The sequence below is a fragment of the Aotus nancymaae genome, unplaced genomic scaffold, assembly GCF_030222135.1.
Source record: "Aotus nancymaae isolate 86718 unplaced genomic scaffold, 86718_ANA_hifiasm-v0.15.2.pri h1tg000019l, whole genome shotgun sequence".
NCBI lineage: Eukaryota > Metazoa > Chordata > Mammalia > Primates > Aotidae > Aotus > Aotus nancymaae.
The window spans coordinates 24,471,089-24,489,254 of record NW_026988431.1 but is presented as its reverse complement, the minus strand read 5'-3'; the positions used below and the strand labels follow the sequence as shown (position 1 = coordinate 24,489,254).

General features: G+C 40.9%; 2 protein-coding genes and 1 pseudogene across 5 annotated transcripts in view; 2 read left to right on the top strand and 1 right to left on the bottom strand.

Moving 5' to 3' along the window:
• OXNAD1 (oxidoreductase NAD binding domain containing 1) overlaps positions 1-15,190 on the top strand; it is a 57,499-nt gene extending 42,309 nt beyond the window's left edge. For 3 of the 4 annotated variants that reach the window (XM_012466747.3, XM_012466750.3, XM_012466746.3), the window contains one exon: positions 320-15,190. In XM_012466747.3, coding sequence (XP_012322170.2) covers positions 320-474 — 155 coding nt within the window. In that variant the 3' untranslated portion in view covers positions 475-15,190. The remainder of the gene's footprint in view (positions 1-319) is intronic. The other variant, XR_010343445.1, reaches the window with a different exon arrangement.
• The window catches only part of RFTN1 (raftlin, lipid raft linker 1), a 221,649-nt gene continuing 207,897 nt past the window's right edge, over positions 4,415-18,166 (bottom strand). The window contains exon 10 of the transcript XR_010343444.1: positions 4,415-10,305. The gene's annotated coding sequence lies outside the window, so the exon portion shown is untranslated. The remainder of the gene's footprint in view (positions 10,306-18,166) is intronic.
• LOC135275936 (U6 spliceosomal RNA) lies at positions 6,392-6,492 on the top strand (annotated as a pseudogene).

Here is an 18,166-nt window from a genome sequence, read left to right as displayed (position 1 = left end):
ATGTTTACTTTGTTCGCTGTAGGCAGTTTTGTCTCTCCATCAAAGACAGGTAAGCTAGCTGGCCCTTTCTGCAGAGTGCATTATGATGAGCTTCCCACTTTGCTTGCTTAGGTTTAGGAAGCCTGGAGACACACACTGCTTGGGTCTGGCCCCAGATGCCAACACGAGCCGTCCTGCGAATGGCTTAAGAAGAGCCTCACTGAGCTTGAGTTAACAGCAAATAAACACTGTGGCTGAATTGTGGTTAGTCCTTCCTCATCTGCCAATACAACCATGTCTGGCTTAATTTGGTGTTTTTTCTGTTTTTTTTTTTTGGTAGAAGGAAGAATAACAGAGAAGGAGATAAGAGATCATATTTCAAAAGAGACTTTATTCTATATTTGTGGCCCACCTCCAATGACAGACTTTTTCTCCAAGCAACTGGAAAACAACCATGTACCTAAAGAACACATTTACTTTGAGAAGTGGTGGTAGGAGGCAGATAAAGACAGAAGATAAAGAGGTGAGATCTGCTCAGGAGATCTCCTGTCCTTTGTGGCATGATTCATTTTTTTTTTTAAATCTCTACTTGAGTTGTCTTATTTTTTAAGGCTATAAACGTAGTGACCAGCTGGATAATAATTAAGCCAGCTGACAGACTTAAATGATAAACTTTTTGCAGAGACCTCACTGATAAAGCTATTTTTTACTATACTGATTTTCTTTTATTAACAATGATTTAATTGTCTCATGCTACACCATGATTGGTCAATATAGATTTTTCTTTCGTCTTTAGGTAAGAAAGTGATACATACTTACGTTTAATCATAAGAAAATGTGATTTTTGAGTGTAAAATGTGGGCTAGCTTTAAATTATTTGACAGCCATCTATATAGCTTATGTTTAATAAAATATTTAAATACATTCTTGATAATTTTACTTTGAAAATTCTTTTTAGTGAATGCCTTTGTTTACTGTACCATGGCCTACAATCTTATTTGGACCATCAAAGTTAAGTTTGGACATGGAAATTGTTAGGAAAACTGCTTTAGGGAGTTAAATATCCAGGATATTTGCTTTTTTGTTAATGAATATCCTAAGTGTGTATCCTGGCTAATTGTTAGTTTCTTCTCAAATGAAACCCTTTCTGTCTTGGCTGTCTGCCTTAACGCTGTAGGAGGCAGCTTCTTGCTTGCGACAAAGGCATTGGTGATGTGTTCCATGTTGAATCTGCCTTCGGTGCTTGGGCTGGCTGGCTATGGAAATGTGCTTAGCATTGTTCAGCGGGTAGAGAGCTGTTTCTAAATCCTGGTTTTCTACTTTTTATTTCAATCATTTGTAAGAGTTCTTAGCACCCACAGGTCCTTAACACATACTTGTTGAATAACTGAAAGAAACCAACTAATGTTTTAACTCCTTGCTAAGTCTGAGATTGGGAGGCAGTTCCCCAGAGTGGATAGAAAGAATGGTGGAGCCTTATCCCAAAGCTGCTCTGATGAAACTGCTAGAAAGCAGATTGTAGTTCTTTGTTTAGATTTTTAAAAATCCAAAAGAAATCCTGACTGAAGCCAGGCCATTCCTTTTAGGACAAATAGTCTTGGGCCCAAGGTTGCCTGCATGGAGACCACAGAAGGGCAAAGGGAGCCTGGGAAGGACGGGGGAGTGCTGGAGACCTAGGAGCTCCAGTTGAGATTCTCTTCTGGAGCTGATGAGAGAAGACAGGTTAGCCTTTCTTAGCTTTGTTGTGGCAGGCCTCTCAGGGACTTCTGGGCTTTAACACATATAATTTATCTGGGCTTTAACACATATGATTCATGGGACCTGAAGATGACTGTAGCTTCTGCCCAGTTTTGAGTTTTGTCAGGTTTTAAGCAGAGATCATTTGTCAACTATTTTGATCCTACATTTGAAGATTTGGGGAGGAAGGGAGGAGCCATTGACCTGATGGGAATATCATAATCCATTCAAGGAAATGGTCCTCAGTATCTCAGAGGTGAAGGGAATATGTGAAGCTCTGGGCCACTACAAGGAGCCCTGACTTACTGATTGGCCCCAGAGTGCCCAGGCTGAGGGCATAGGAGCATGATGAGATGCAGGGATGCGGGACTGTCAGGGGGCACTTCCACCAAGTGGTGGAGGCAGTCTGTGGGGAGGAGACCTAAAGATATGGGGAAAGTGCCTAACCCAGGCCTCTCTGCATCAAGAGTGGAGGTGCAAGGTGAGCATCTCAATGTTGCATGGGATGGGAGGATAGGGAGGTGTTGCCCACTGCCTCTGTTCAGCCAGCACCATGGCTAACTGTGCCTGCTGTTGTCAGAGAGCAAGGGTCACCTGTCCTGGAGATCCCAGCTCTGCCTGCCACCCTGCTGCTGACTCAGTGTCGGCAGAATTGCTGAGATGGGCCAGGTTGCCCTTGCCTGAAGTGTTCATCCTTTCAGTGCCATCATTCTGGTGCTAAGTGTTGAACAGCATTTTCTGGTCTGGCTGACAATATCCTGTTGCTCTTGCCTGTGGGATCTGTCCAGATCTTTTTGGTACTTAAATTGAGCTAACTACAGCCAGAGTGGCTTGGAATTCATAGTGTGGCGGCTTAGAGTATAGGCTCGAAAGCTCTTGAGCCAGATGCCTGAGTTCAAATCTCACCTATACTACTTACTAGGTAGATGACCTTGAGCAAGTCACTTAACTGCTCTATGCCTCATTTAAAATTACTTACAACTACATGTAAAAGGGAGATGATACTGCTACCTACCTATGTACCTACCTGATAGGGCTGTTATGGGGATTGAAGGTGATCATACATGGAAAGTGCTTAGCAGAACACTGCATGAGTGTGTTGTCATTATTAATTTGCTATTCCTTGTCTTATTCAGAAAGGATTTCAAGAGGCTGGATGCCTTAAATGTGGTCCACTAACTTGAAACCTTCATGTGGGTGTGGTGCATCTGTTTTGTTTACTGCTGTGCCAGGCACAAAATAGATACTTCATAAATATTTGTTATATGGGTGAAAGGGCCTGCTCAGAGTTGATGAGCTGGATTAAGTGACTTCTTAAGGATCCTCTGGTTCTATGAGTTTGAAATAATGTTTCTTCTTTTGACTTGAGACCCTTTCACAGCCTACTCAAGAGACTAGTTTAGTCTGATATTTGTATCTTTCTCAAATTTTATTTTTTCAAACAGGACAAAGTAGAGATAGTAAAATGACTTCTCCTGCATCCACCACCCAGCTTCCATGACTATCAGTATTCTTTTGTTTTTGTCAGCCGTCAGCTGCTTTGTGGTGTTCTTGCTGGTGTGTTTTCAAGCAAAGCCTAGCAATTATATCATGTCACCTGTAAATTCTTCAGTATTTTTCTGTAACAGCTACATCACCTTAGTACAACCACAATGTCATCATCATACCTAACACAAGTGACAGTGATTACTTAATATCATCTAAGACCCTTCTGTGTTGTTTTTCCTCATAGCCTCAAAAGTCCAAATATTGCATTTGGTTAATGTCTTTTAAGTTTATTTTAATCAGTGGCACACTCCCTACACCCGCTATGCATATGTATGGACACTTTCTCCCCCATGATTCATTTGTTAAAGAAACTGACTCATTTGTTCTGTAGGCTTTCCCACATTTTGAACCTGGCCTACTGTATCCTCGGGGTATTGCTCGATTCTGTCTCCTCTGTATTTCATGTAAACTGGCAATTAGATCTAGAACTTGTTTATATTCAGATTCAAGATATTTTTGCAAGCCTACATTATAAAGTGATGTACATCCTACTGTATCATACAAGGCATATAATGTCTGTCCCACTTTTAATGCTGTTAAGATGGATCCGCGGTTTCAGTGTTTGTCAGCCTGATTCATCCAATGTAATGGTCTTCATCAAACTTTCACCTAATTGTTTTAGCAGCCGTTGATCGTTGCTGATAGCTATTTTTTGATTAAGGATTAATTATCTATTTGTGTTATTCTCCCATATAGAACTTTCCTTCATCAGCTTTGATTCCCCTGAAATGAGTCTGTAAAGAAAAGGCAGGATCGATGTTTGATTTCTTTCCTTTTATTTATCACTTAGCAATACTGTGAGTTGGTGCCTTAAAGTATCATTTTGAATGCATGGCTTTTTATACATTTGATTGTTTTCATCCATTGCAGTCATTTTTTTTTTTTTTTTTTGATGTTCAGCTTGTTTTAGGTCACCCCCTGCTGTGTCACAGTGGTTCACATTAAGTCATGATGGTTGATGATGTTTGGAGCTCTTAATAGGTACAAAAAGTGCTCTAATAGAGTGTGGTGTTAAGAAGCCTCATGAAGAAAGTGTTTCATAGAGGATGGATTGGCTAGCTGTGTCATGCTGCTGATAGGACAGGAAAGATGAGTTCTGATGAGAGATCATTGAGTAGCCATTGATTTGGCAACTGGATGGTCATTGGTGATCTTTATAAGATGGACGGTGGGAGAGAAAACATTGAAGTAGGTTTAGGAGCAATTCAGAGCAAAGAAATTATAATGAATATACATAATAAAGATTTACTATAAAGAGAAGAAAAAAGATGGAATGGTAGCTGAAAAGTGAAGTAGGGTCAAGAGAACATTTATTGTACTCACGGAGTTGTTTTATTTTTTAAACTTTTGTTTTGAAATAATTTTAGATTTACAGAAGAGTTGCAAAGACAGCGTTCCTCTGTATTCTTCATCCAGCTTCCCCAAATGTTTAATGTAACTATGGTATATTTATCAAAACTAGGAAATCAACAGTACAGCTAAGTTGGTACAGTACTATTAGCTAAAGCACAGTTTCATTTTTTAATATGAGTGAAATAACAGCCTAATCGTATGAGAAACCATGAAAGAGTCATTCAGTGGGACTCAGTTAGGGAAGTGACAACTTTTTCTAGAGGATGATGTCTTAACTGCCATTTATTGAGCATATACTATGGGCAGTCACTGAGCTAGACGTTGAAGATAGGAAAGTATAAGACAAAGATTATCTTAGGAGCAAGTTAAATACTTTGGGAAACTTTTTTTTTTTTTTTAAATGAATCTAAGTGATAGAAGGTATCTTCTGGAAATAATTGTGTTATACATTGAGAACATTTCAACAAAATTGAAAGTGAATGCTCTGGGGGAAAATGTTTTTTTGCATCTATCACTGAAAGAGAAGCTATAGCAAATGGATGACTAGGTGAATCAAAGGAGTGATGGATCCTAGGGTCCCAGGGTAGGGGAGTGGGAAAGGCTGCACCCATGCTCTGGAGACTCAGGAGGATTGTTATACTGGACTTATAGCACAAACACATGTGTGCATGCAGTGATTGTCAAATGATCCAAGATCATGTCTCTCCTGAGAATTTTGTTTTCTTTCTGAATGGAAAATAGCAATTTCTTTCTTTCCTGGTTATTGCAGATGATCTGATAATTTAACCTGAGAGCCGTTATTATTTCATTTTATTTCATAACCCAAAAGAAGTATATTGTACTCAGAGAAAACAGTGAGATGTCTGGTTTTTAATATTACTCTTTCTTAACATACAATAAGCTATCTATTTGGTGATGACATGTAGATATCTCCTACCCGCCATAAAATCAAGGCATGTATTTAAAAATGTATTGTGCTCAGGAATCCAAACTTTTATAGTTGTTGAGCAGCCATCTTGATCTGGTCTGTTTTGAATTCTTAAAACCTGCAGGAGCTCATCAGCCTAACCTGGCCCCTTCCAGCTCATCCCCATGTCCCATTTTGCTATATTTGAGCATAACAAGATTTTCTCTCTTCCTTTTTTAAAATTAATTACCTAATAAATGACCACAAATATTAAAGTATATAGATTAAAATGCTGAAATTCTGTTCTTCCCCATCCTACTCCCTCACCTAGAAGGAACCTCTGTATAAAGAACTTGCTGGGAATCCTTGTAGACATTTTATGGTATATTAACCTTGTATACATATACAACTGTGTGTACTTGCAGATCTCATTCTTTTACCACACTTCAGATTCTTGGTATATACCATAATATACTTAACCATTTCTCCATGATGGACATTAGATTGTTCGCAGTTTTTGGCTATTATAAGCAATATAGCAGTAAACTTGTTTGTATAATTTTTCTGCACATATTCCTGTAAAATTACTAGAAGTGCCATTTCTGAATAAAAAATTGACTAGTATTGCCAAGTTACCCTATAAAATGCCTAATCAGTTTATGGTCTAATAAGGTATGAAAGTGCCCTTTTCTGGCCAACATTAGATAGTCTGTCTTTAAGTATTTTTTTTCCCCTAATCAGTTAGATAAAAGGCGATTTTTTAAAAATAATTTTCTGATTATTCCATAGCATTTTTTTCCTAAGGTATTTTAGCCATCCTCATTTCTGTTTTTCTGAATGGTGTATTACTGTTTTATATCCATTTTGATGTCTTTCTGATTTATAACCCTAAAATTGGAACGATACAGAGATTAGCATGGCCCCAGTGCAAGGATGACATGCAAATTCATGAAGCGTTTCATATTAAAAAAAAAAAAATAGAATGAGTGCTAATCCTTTGTTATGTATATTACAAATATATATATTTTTCCAGTCTGTTACCAGTTCCTTAATTCTGTTTGTTGTAACTTATACCAGAGTTTCAAAGTTATGTGTAATCATATACGTTGGTCTTTTCCTTTGGATTTTCTTCTGATACTGCTATAGAGTAAAACTCCAAAAATCCTGTCTGCCTTAGAGACTATAGGAGCCCAGAGAGAAGAAACAAAAAATGAGGCAGATTGGTTGGCTGTGTGGTGTGGGTGGGAGGAACATGGCACCAGACTTCAAGAGACCTAAATCATGCCCATTCTACAAGATGCTGCCTGTGGGACTCATTCCATCTCTCTCTGTAGCCTGCTTTCCTCATCTGTCGCTGTGGGTAGGACTATGCAATTTAAAATTCCTTTCAGCTTTACCTTTCTATAATTTCATGATAGGAAAATGGGCCTTAGAGATTTAGGTTGACTGTACTGAGAGATGTCTGAGAAGTATCTTAACTGTCTTCAAATATTTGATTGATTCTTGAAATGATGGTTGTTTGTATCTCTGGGATTGATAGAACAAGACGACATTGTCTTGGACTGAAGCCAAGGGAGAAGTTTGGTTTGATACAGAGGACTTTTGGACTATACTGCTGATTAAATTCTGGAGTTAGGGCTCAAGAGAAATAGTGGAACTACCATTAGTAAGAAGTAAAACTGTCATTTGCTCATTGGGGCTTAAGGTGCACTTGACTGAGATAGGGACTGGATTGATAGTTCCCCAAGTTCATAAAAAGGAAGTGTTTTAGACAGTTATTAACTTAGCTATTTTATGGATCTAGAAACTGTTAAGTTTGCTAGTTGGTCTTTCTCCTAAAGTGATTCTCTTGTGTTTTTTTTTCCATTGAAGAATCAGCAAGATAGGAGGTACCCAGGACTGAAGGTTCATGAACTCAGAGGTCCATTACAGGAGGTATTTTAATGCTCACTCTGATAAGTGAAATACATTTCTTACCATCCTTAAGCCTTTGTATTATCTATAGGTCACAGAAAAATCCAAATCCAAACTGAACTTAATGACTAGTGAGTAACACAGTTAAATCACAAGTGTAAGTTTTACTGTGTTAAAGGATGAAAAACTTTTCTTTGACCAGTCAGCAACATGGGGTCATGTTTTAAAACGGTCTCTGGATGAATGAATATTTTTACTCTTTCTTCAAGACCGAGTCCCTACAGTTGACAACCAGGGTAATTCTCCACCAGTTCTTGGCTCAGCGCTTTACTGGAATTGCCGGCATTACCATAAGGAATCATTAGGGGGCAGAACTCCCACTCCGTCCATCAGACCCAAGACAGTTCCCTTTGTACTCCCACATGCATACCATGGCACCTCCCCAACAGCTACTGCTTTCTGTTGCCACACAACTCCCACCCTTCCAAAAAGAAAGACCCTTCCAAAAAGAAAGAAAGATGTAGTTCTTTGGGGTTTTTTTTGTCCTCGAGATGGAGTCTAGCTCTTTCGCCCAGGCTGGAGTGCAGTGGAGTGATCTCTGCTTACTGCAACCTCTGCCTCCCAGGTTTAAGCAATTCTCCTGCCTCAACCTCCTGAGTAGCTTGGATTACAGGCGCCTGCCACCAGGCCCAGCTAATTTCTGTATTCTTAGTAGAGACAGGGTGTCACCATTTTGGCCAGGCTTTTGACCTCGTGATCCACCTGCCTCGGCCTCCCAGAGTGTTGGGATTACAGGTGTGAGCCACCACACCCGGCCTCTTTGGGTCTTAAGAAAGGTATAAAGAATTCACTTTTAGTGACTTTGATGATTGCATCACTTAAGCTCTGAAAACAAATCCATGCAAGAGATTCTAGAAAAGTTCCAGGCTGTATCACTGGAGTATTTATTACTGAGGAAACGCCTTTGATAAGGACAGGGTTGGTAGCTTCAATACCTTCCTCACTCACCAGTCATTTGCAAAATCTCGTCAGTTTTGCTCCTAAATAACTCAAATCTGTACCTTTCTTTGCTAAGGTGCAAGCCAGCAGCCCCCATCTGGACTAAAGCATTGGCCTCTGCACCCTCTCTGGGACCCCTACATTTCCTCATTCAGCAGCCAGAAAAATGTTTGTTTTTAAAAATGCAAATCTGATGTCATTTCCCTGCTTAAAACTGATCAGTGGCCTCCTATTAACCCTTACAACAAGAACCAGAATCCTTACCATGGTTCACGAGGCCCTTCTGCATTGCTGTCTTCTCAGCACCTAGCACAGTGTGTAGGAATTTAAAATGTGCAGCTTTGTAACAAATCACTTGATCCCCCCATGCCCACACGAATGCACAGGTCTCTCCTGTAGCCTGGCTTCCTTTGCTAGAGGGAAATGCAATGGTTTTGCAAGGGCTGGGGAAGCAAGCACGAGCCAGGTTCAGAGAGCCGGTTGTCTGCAGCCAGGGTTCATTTTCTTAGTCTGGCCACTGCAACGATTGTTATCAACAGGAACCTGTGGTGAACATCACTTTGCTTCATTCTCTGGCAACAGCTACCTCAGAAACCCAGCCAAAGACTCGTTGGGTCTTGTCCTTAGATCTCATGTCCACACACTTTGCTGTATCAAACTCTAAGAGCCAGGTACAGGAAACCCAGGCTCTCCTGGGAAGCTGCATCAGTGATTTTGGCGGGTCATACTGTAGGCAGAGTACTAATCACCAGGGGCCCACCCTGCGCTACTCACGCAGTTGGCCTCCAGCACTTCCAGCAGGGCTGTTGGGAACAGGACCTGTGGCAACAACTGGGAGTCAATGCTGAGCTGCTTCTGGCCACACACCCGGTCATCCTCACCCTTCCTGCCTCTTGCCACTCCTTTTAGGACTTGATCTTCAGTCCTAGGCTGCTGTGAGCCTTAGCAGGACAGAGCCCAACTGTGTGCTCCCTGCAGCACAGTGCTCCTGTGCCGGCTAGGAGCTCAGCTAGAGTGGGTTGCATGAGTCATGAGTTTTGGGTCAACGTATTCCTACTAATAAGCACTGCTTACACCTGAGAGCTATTTCTGAAAGATTTTGTGATCTAGAGAGGGCCATGATGAATATGTTAAGAGTACCGATAAAATATGCTTCATAAGAAATAAATTAGAATACCTCTTGCTAATGTTTTTGGAAGCTGCTCTCATCAAGCATCAGCAACTCTAGGGAAGCTTGGTCAATCTGGAGATCTGAAAATTCAGACAGGCATTTGACTAATGTTTACTTTTTTGTTACTTATAAACCGCTGATAAGTAATTTAAAACTTTATAAATATTATTACAGTATTTCTGTTAAGATGAGATATACTATGCTTTAGTAACCAATAAATCTCAGAATCTCAGTGGCTCACCCTAGCAAAGGTTTCTTTCATGCCCATGTCAAGATCCATCTTTTCTTTTTTTTTGAGACAGACAGGGTCTTGTTCTCTTGTCCAGGCTGGAGTGCAGTGGCGTGACCACAGCTCACTGCAGCCTCGACCTCCTGGGTTCAAGCAGTTCTCCCACCTTAGCCTCCCAAGTAGCTGGTACATGTACCACCACACCCACCTGATTTTATTTTTTGTAGACAAAGTTCTTGCTATGTTGCCCAGACTGGTCTTGAACTCCTGAGCTCAAGCGATCCTCCTGCCTTGGCTTCCCAAACTGCTGGAACTATAGGCGTCAACCACCACACCTAGCCTCATGGTCCATCTTGAACTATGCCGAGGGTGTTGGAGATGAAGGGCTGGGAGTCCCTGAAGCTTTCATCATACCTGCTTCTGTCTCATTGCCAGAACCAGTCTTGTGGCCCAAAGCTGTAAGAGGGGCTGGGGAGTAGAGGATATTGGGTGAGCACTAACACTATCTGCCACATTGATTACCTATCAGCATTATGATTAACTGCTACCCACAGAGTGCTTACTGTGGACCAAGCACTTTATTCACATCTTATTAATCTTCACAAAAATCCAAAGAGGTGGGTGCCATTTCACACTTGAGGAGATTGATGCTCAGAGCTGTGAAGAAATTAACTTGAGGAGGTTACACATGTAGACTGTCTAGTTAGCATCCTCACCAGCTGTCTGTTCCAAAGCCCAGCTGGGTTTTTCCACTACACCAAGCCCAAAACAGTGTTACTACTTCATTAACATAGGTTTCCTCAGGCTTTCTGAATGTATTTTGACCTTGTAGCTGTATGCACTTGAGAGCAATGCACCTCTATTTCTTTAAGCAGATTTGATAAGAATTCTTCTCCTTCCCCTCATTGCCCTGCCAGTGGTGTGAAACTTCACCCACTACCCTCTCCTGAGCTTTTGGAGGTGAAGAGGTTGAAAACAGCTTCCTAGTGAAAGAATCTGGATTCAGACACAGCATCAGAGGACTGTCTCAGTTCAATCACCTGATTACTATCTGATCACAATGGGTTTGAAGGACTCCCTTGCAAACCCACTGTGACAGCTGCAGCCTCACAGACTTAACTGCCAAGTGCACAAGCTTCCTTATGCGAAACAGTATATGTCTTTGTGGCTTTTACTGTCCCTGGGACCTGGTCAATGCAAATGATGGCCTTTTACCCTACTGGCAATCACAGGAGACTAACATTTCCTTCAGGAATGCCTCTATTTGAAATGTACATGCAGGATGTTGATAATGGATTTTAGGGCCTTGATTATTTACCACTTGTACAAAGCATTTTATTTCACAAGGAAGAAGCTGTGTTTCAATTCACAGAGACCCTGTGGCCAGTGGTACTCAACCTTAGCTGCACCTTAGAATCCTCCAGGAGCTTTAAAAAATTCCAATGCCCATGCTACTTCCTGGACCATTCATTCACAAGCTCTGTGGGTGTGCCCCAGGCATCAGATTTTTTATAGCTTCCTCAGTGATTTCAAGCTGCCAGTAACTTAACACCCTCCACTATAGACCGATTTTTGCCAGAATCAACAAGGTGTAGAGAAGCAAGGGAGAAAAAAACAAGATCTTCAGGAATTGTTAGCTTGACACTAGGCCCAAACTCTCTTGAGGAATTCAAATTAGTTATTATCACCCTTAATTTTTTTCCCCATAGCAAATACAGCCAACATAAATGTCAATTGAAAAATGTACCCAAAGCTGAGCAATGTAAGGCCCTCCAGCCTGGAACTGTTTGCTTTTCAAAGTTGAGAGTGGTGTTTTTTATCCTGGCTTGTTGACTAGCATGTATTTTTTAAGTCATGATCCTTTAAGATACGTGCCAAGAGTGATTTCTGCCAAGATGGCCAAATAGAAACAGCTCCGGTGTGCAGTTCCCAGCGAGAGCAATACAGAAGGTGAGTGATCTCTGCATTTCCAACTGAGGTACCAGGTTTATCTCATTAGGACTGGTTAGACAGCGGGTGCAGCCCAAGGAGGGTGAGCTGAAGCAGGGTGGGGCATCGCCTCACCCGGGAAGTGCAAGGGACCAGAAAACTCCCTCTCCTAGCCAGGGGAAGCCATTAGGGACCTTTCCCGACACACTGACACTCTGACTCAGATGCTGTGCATTTCCCATGGTCTTTACAACCTGCAGGCCAGGAGATTCTCTCTGGGGCCTACAACACCAGTGCCTGGGGTTTCTAGCACAAAACTAGGCAGCTGTTTTAGCCACAGCAGTTTTTTTTTTCCCTCATGTCCTAGTGGTGCCTGGAATGCCAGCAAGACAGAACCACTCATGCTCCTGAAAAAGGGGGCTGAAGCCAGGGAGCCAAATGATCTGGCTCAGCAGGTCCTACCTCCATGAAGACCAGCAGGCTAAGATCCACTGGCTTGAAATTCTTGCAGCCAGCACAGCAGTCTAAGCTCAACCTAGGACAGTCCAGCTTGGTGAGGGGAGGGGCATCCACCATTGCTAAGGCTTGGGTAGTTAACCTCACCTGTGTAAACAAAGTCACCAGGAAGTTTACACAGCAACTGGGCAGAGCCCACAGCAGCTCCACAAGGCCTCTGCAGGCAGACTGTTACTAGACTCCCTTTTTGCTGGGCAGGACATCTCTGAAAAAAGGCAGCAGTCTGTCAGGGACTTATAAATAAAGCCCCCACCTTCCTGGGACAGAGCACCTGGGAAAAGGGGCAGTTGTGGTTCCACCTTAGCAGACTTAAACATCCCTGACTGGCAGCTCTGAAGGGAGCAGTGGATCTCCCAGCACAGCCCTTGAGCTCTGATAAGGGATAGACTGCCTCCTCAAGTGGCTCCCTGAGCCCCATGTATCCTGACTGGGAGACACCTCATACAGGAGAGCTCTGGCTAGCATCTGGCAGGTACCCTTCTGGAACCAAGCTACCAGAGGAAGCAACAGGCAGCAATCTTTGTTGTTCTGCAGCCCCTGCAGGTGATTCCCAGGCAAGGAGGTCCTGGAGTGGACCTCCAGCAAACTCCAGTAGACCTGCAGCAGAGGGGTCTGTTAGAAAACTAGCAAACAGAAAGAAATAGTTTCAACATCAGCAGAAAGGACGTCCACATAGAGACCCCATCCAAAGGACACCAACTTCAAAGACCAAAGGTAGATAAATCCACAAAGATGGGAGAAACCAGTGCAAAAAGGATGAAATATCCAAAAACCAGAATGCCCCTTCTCCTCCAAGGGATCACAACTCCTCACCAGCAAGGGAACAAAACTGGATGGAGAATGAGTGTGACAAATTGAACAGAAGCAGGCTTCAGAAGGTGGGTAATAACAGAATTCTCCGAGCTAAAGGAGCATGTTCTAACTCAGTGCAAGGAAGCTAAGAACTGTGAAACAAGGATTAGACAAAATGCTAACTAGAATAACTGGCTGGAGAAGAATATAAACGACTTGATGGTACTGAAAAACAGCACGAGAACTTCATGAAGCATACACAAGTTTCAGTAGCAGAATTGATCAAACAGAAGAAAGGATATCGGAAATTGAACATCAACTCAGTGAAATAGAGCAAGAAGGCAAGATTAGAGAAAAAAAGTGAAAAGAAATGAACAAAGCCTCCAAGAAATATGGGATTATGGGAAAAGACCAAATCTATGTTTGATTGGTATACCTGAAAGTGACGGGGAGATTGAAACCAAGTCGGAAAACACTCTTAAGGATATTATCCAGGAGAATGTCCCCAAACTAGCAAGGCAGGCCAACAGTCAAATTCAGGAAATAAAGAGACCACCACAAAGATATTCCTCAAGAAGAGCAACCCCAAGACACATTATCATCAGATTCACCAGGGTTGAAATGAAGGAAAAATTGCTAAGGGCAGCCAGAGAAAAAGATTGGGTTACTGAAAAGCGAAGCCCATCAGACTCACAGTGGATTTCTTGGCAGAAACCCTATAAGCCAGAAGAGAGTGGGGGCCAATAGTCAGCATCCTTAAAAGAATTTTCAACCCAGAATTTCATATCCAGCCAAATTAAGCTTCTTAAGTGAAGGAGAAATAACATTCTTTACAGATAAGCAACTGCTGAGATATTTTGTCACCACCAGGCCTGCCTTACAAGAGATCCTGAAGGAAGCATTAAACATGGAAAGGAACAACCAGTACCAGCCACTGCAAATACATTCCGAATTGTAAAGACTATTGACACTATGAAGAAACTGCATCAACTAATGGGCAAAACAACCATTTAGCATCAGAGTAGCAGGATCAAATTCACACATAACAATATTAACCTTAAATGTAAATGGGTTAAATGCCCCAATCAAAAGACACAGACTGGCAAATTGGATAGAGTCAAGACCCATCGGTATGCTGTATTTAGGAGACCCATCTCATGTGCAAAGACACACAGGCTCAAAGGAATGGAGGAAGATTTACCAAGCAAATGGAGAGCAAAAAAAAAAGGAGGGGTTGCAATCCTAATATCTGATAAAACAGGTAAACCAACAAAGATCAAAAGAGACAAGGGCATTACATAATGGTAAAGGGATCAATGCAACAAGAAGAGCTAACTCTCCTAAATATATATGCATCCAGTACAGGAGCACCCAGATACATAAAGCAAGTTATTAATGACCTAGAAAGAGACTTAGACTCTCACACAATAATAGTGGGAGACTTTAACACCCCACTGTCAATATTGGACTGATCAATGAGACAGAAAATTAACAAAGATATCCAGGACTTGAACTCAGATCTGGACCAAGCAGACCTAATAGACATCTACAGAACTCTCCACCCCAAATCCACAGAATATACATTCTTCTCAGCACCACATCACACTTACTCTAAAATTGACCACATAGTTGGAAGTAGAACACTCCTCAGCAAATGCAAAAGAACGGAAATCATAACAGTCTCTTGGACCACAGTGCAATCAAATTAGAACTCAGGATTAAGAAACTCACTCGAAACTGCACAACTACATGGAACCTAAACAACCTGCTCCCGAATGACTACTGGATAAATAATGAAATGAAGGCAGAAATAAAGATGTTCTTCAAAACCAATGAGAATGAAGACACAACATACCAGAATCTCTGGGACACATTTAAAGCAGTCTCTAGAGGGAAATTTATAGCACTAAATGCCCACAAGAGAAGTGAGGAAAGATGTACAATTGACACCCTAATGTCATGATTAAAAGAACTAGAGGAGCAAGATCAAACAAATTCAAAAGCTAGCAGAAGACAATAAATAACTAAGATTGGAGCAGAACTAAAGGAGATAGAGACATGAAAAAACCTTCAAAAAAATCAGTGAATCCAGGAGCTGTTTTTTTTTTTTTTTTTTAAAGATCAACAAAATAGACCACAGCCAGACTAATAAAGAAAAAAAAGAGAAAAAAATAAAATAGATGCAATAAAAAATGATAAAGTGGATATCACCACCGATCCCGCAGAAATACGAAGTGCCATCAGAGAGTACTACAAACATCTCTATGCAAATAAACCAGTAAATCTAGAAGAAATGGATAAATTCCTGGACACTTACACCCTCCCAAGACTAAACCAGGAAGAAGTTGAGTCCCTGAATAGACCAATAACAAGGTCTGAAATTGAGGCCACAATTAACAGCCTACCAACTAAAAAAAGTCCAGGACCAGACAGGTTCACAGCCAACTTCTAACAGATGTACAAAGAGATGATACCATTCCTTATGAAACTATTCCAAACAATACAAAAAGAGGGAATACTCCCTAACTCATTTTATGAGACCAACATTATCCTGATACCAAAACCTGGCAGAGACACAATGAAGACCAATATTCATGATGAACATTGATGTGAAAATCCTCCATAAATACTGGCAAACTGAATCCAACAGCACATCAAAAAGCTTATTTATCACAATCAAGTTGGCTTCATCCTTGGGATGGAAGGCTGGTATAACATAAGCAAATCTATAAATGTAATCTATCACATAAACAGAACCAAAGACAAAAACCACATGATTATCTCCATAGATGCAGAGAAGGTGTTTGACAAAATTCAGCAGCCCTTTATGCTAAAAACTCTCAAACTAGGTATTGATGGAACTTATCTCGAAACAGTAAGAGCTATTTATGACAAACCCACAGCCGGTATCCTACTGAATGGGCAAACACTGGAAGCATTCCCATTGGAAGCTGACACAAGACCAGGATACTTTGTTTCACCACTCCTATTCAACATAGTATTGGAAGTTCTGGCCAGGGCAATCAGGCAAGAAAAAGAAATAAAGCGTATTCAGTTAGGAAAAGAAGTCAAATTGTCTCTATTTGCAGATAACATGATTGTATATTTAGGAGACCCTATTGTCTAACCCCAAAATCTCCTTAAACTGATAAGCAACTTCAGCAAAATCTCAGGATACACAATCATTGTGCAGAAACCACAACCATTCCTATACACTAATAACAGACAGAGATCCATATCATAAGTGAACTCCCATTTATTATTGCTACAAAGAGAATAAAATAGGAATACAACTAACAAGGGATGTGAAGGATCTCTTCAAGGAGAACTACAAACCACTGCTCAAGGAAATAAGAGAGGACATAAACAGGTGGAAAAAACATTCCATGCTCATGGTTAGGAAGAATCAATATCGTGAACATGGCCATACTGACCATAGTAATTTATAGATTCAGTGCTATCCCCATCAAGCTATCATTGACTTTCTTCACAGAATTGGAAAAAACCACCTTAAACTTCATATGGAACCAAAAAAGAGCCCACATAGCCAAGACAATCCTAAGCAAAAAAAGAAAACAAAGCTGGAGACATCACACTACCTGACTTCAAACTATACTACAAGACCACAGTAATCAAAACAGAATGGTATTGAGATACAGACCAATGGAACAGAACAGGGGCCTCAGAAGTAATGCCACATATCTACAACCATCTGATCTTTGACAAACCTGACAAAAACAAGCAATGGGGAAAGGATTCCCTATTTAAGAAATGGTGTTGGAAAAACTGGCTAGCCATATGCAGAAAGCTGAAACTGGATCCCTTCCTTATACCTTATACAAAAATTAACTCCAGATGGATTAAAGATTTAAACATAAGACCTAACACCGTAAACAACCTAGAAGAAAACCTAGGCAAAACCATTCAGGACATAGGCACGGGCAAGGACTTCATGATTGAAATACCAAAAGCAATGGCAACCAAAACCAAAATAGACAAATGGAATCTAATTAAACTAAAGAGCTTCTGCACAGCAAAAGAAACTATCATCAGAGTGAACAGGCAACCAACAGAATGGGAAAAACATTTTGCAGTCCACCCATCTGACAAAGGGCTAATATCCAGACTCTACAAAAAACTTAAATTTACGAGGAAAAAACCACCCCATCAAAAAGTGGGTGAAGGATATGAACAGACACTTCGCAAAACAAGATATTTATGCAGCCAACAAACATACGAGAAAAAGCTCATCACTTGTCATTACAGAAATGCAAGTCAAAACCACATTGAGATACCATATCGTGCCAGTTAGAAGCTAGGCGATCATGAAAAAATCAGGATACAACAGATGCTGGAGAGGATGTGGAGAAATAGGAATGCTTTTACACTGTTGGTGGGAGTGTAAATTAGTTCAACCATTGTGGAAGACAGTGTGGCAATTCCTTAAGGATCTGAAACTAGAAATACCATTTGACCCAGCAATCCCATTACTGGGTATATACCCAAACAATTATAAATCATTCTATTATAAAGACACATGCATACGTATATTTATTGCAGCACTGTTCACAATAGCAAAGACTTAGAACTAACCCAAATGCCCATCAATGATAGACTGGATAAAGAAAATGTAGCACATATACACCATGGAATACTATGCAGCCATAAAAAAGGATGAGTTCAGGTCCTTTGCAGGGACATGGATAAAGCTGAAAACCATCATTCTCAGCAAACTGACACAAGAATAGAAAGCCAAACACTCATAAGTGGGTGTTGAACAATGAGAACACATGGCACAGGGAGGGGAACGTCACACACTGGGTCCTGTTGGGGGCCGGGGACTAGGAGAGGGATAGCATTAGGAGAAATACCTAATGTATTTGATGGGGTGATAGATGAAGCAAATCACCATGGCACGTGTATACCTATGTAACAAACCTGCATATTCTGCACTTGTATCACAGAAGTCAGAGTTTATATATATAAATACATATAAAAGATATATGTGCCAAGAGATAGTTTTTATTAAATCAAAATGCTGTATGGATATTAAAAACTTAGTTCCGGCAAATGTCATTAAAAAATAGTTGTC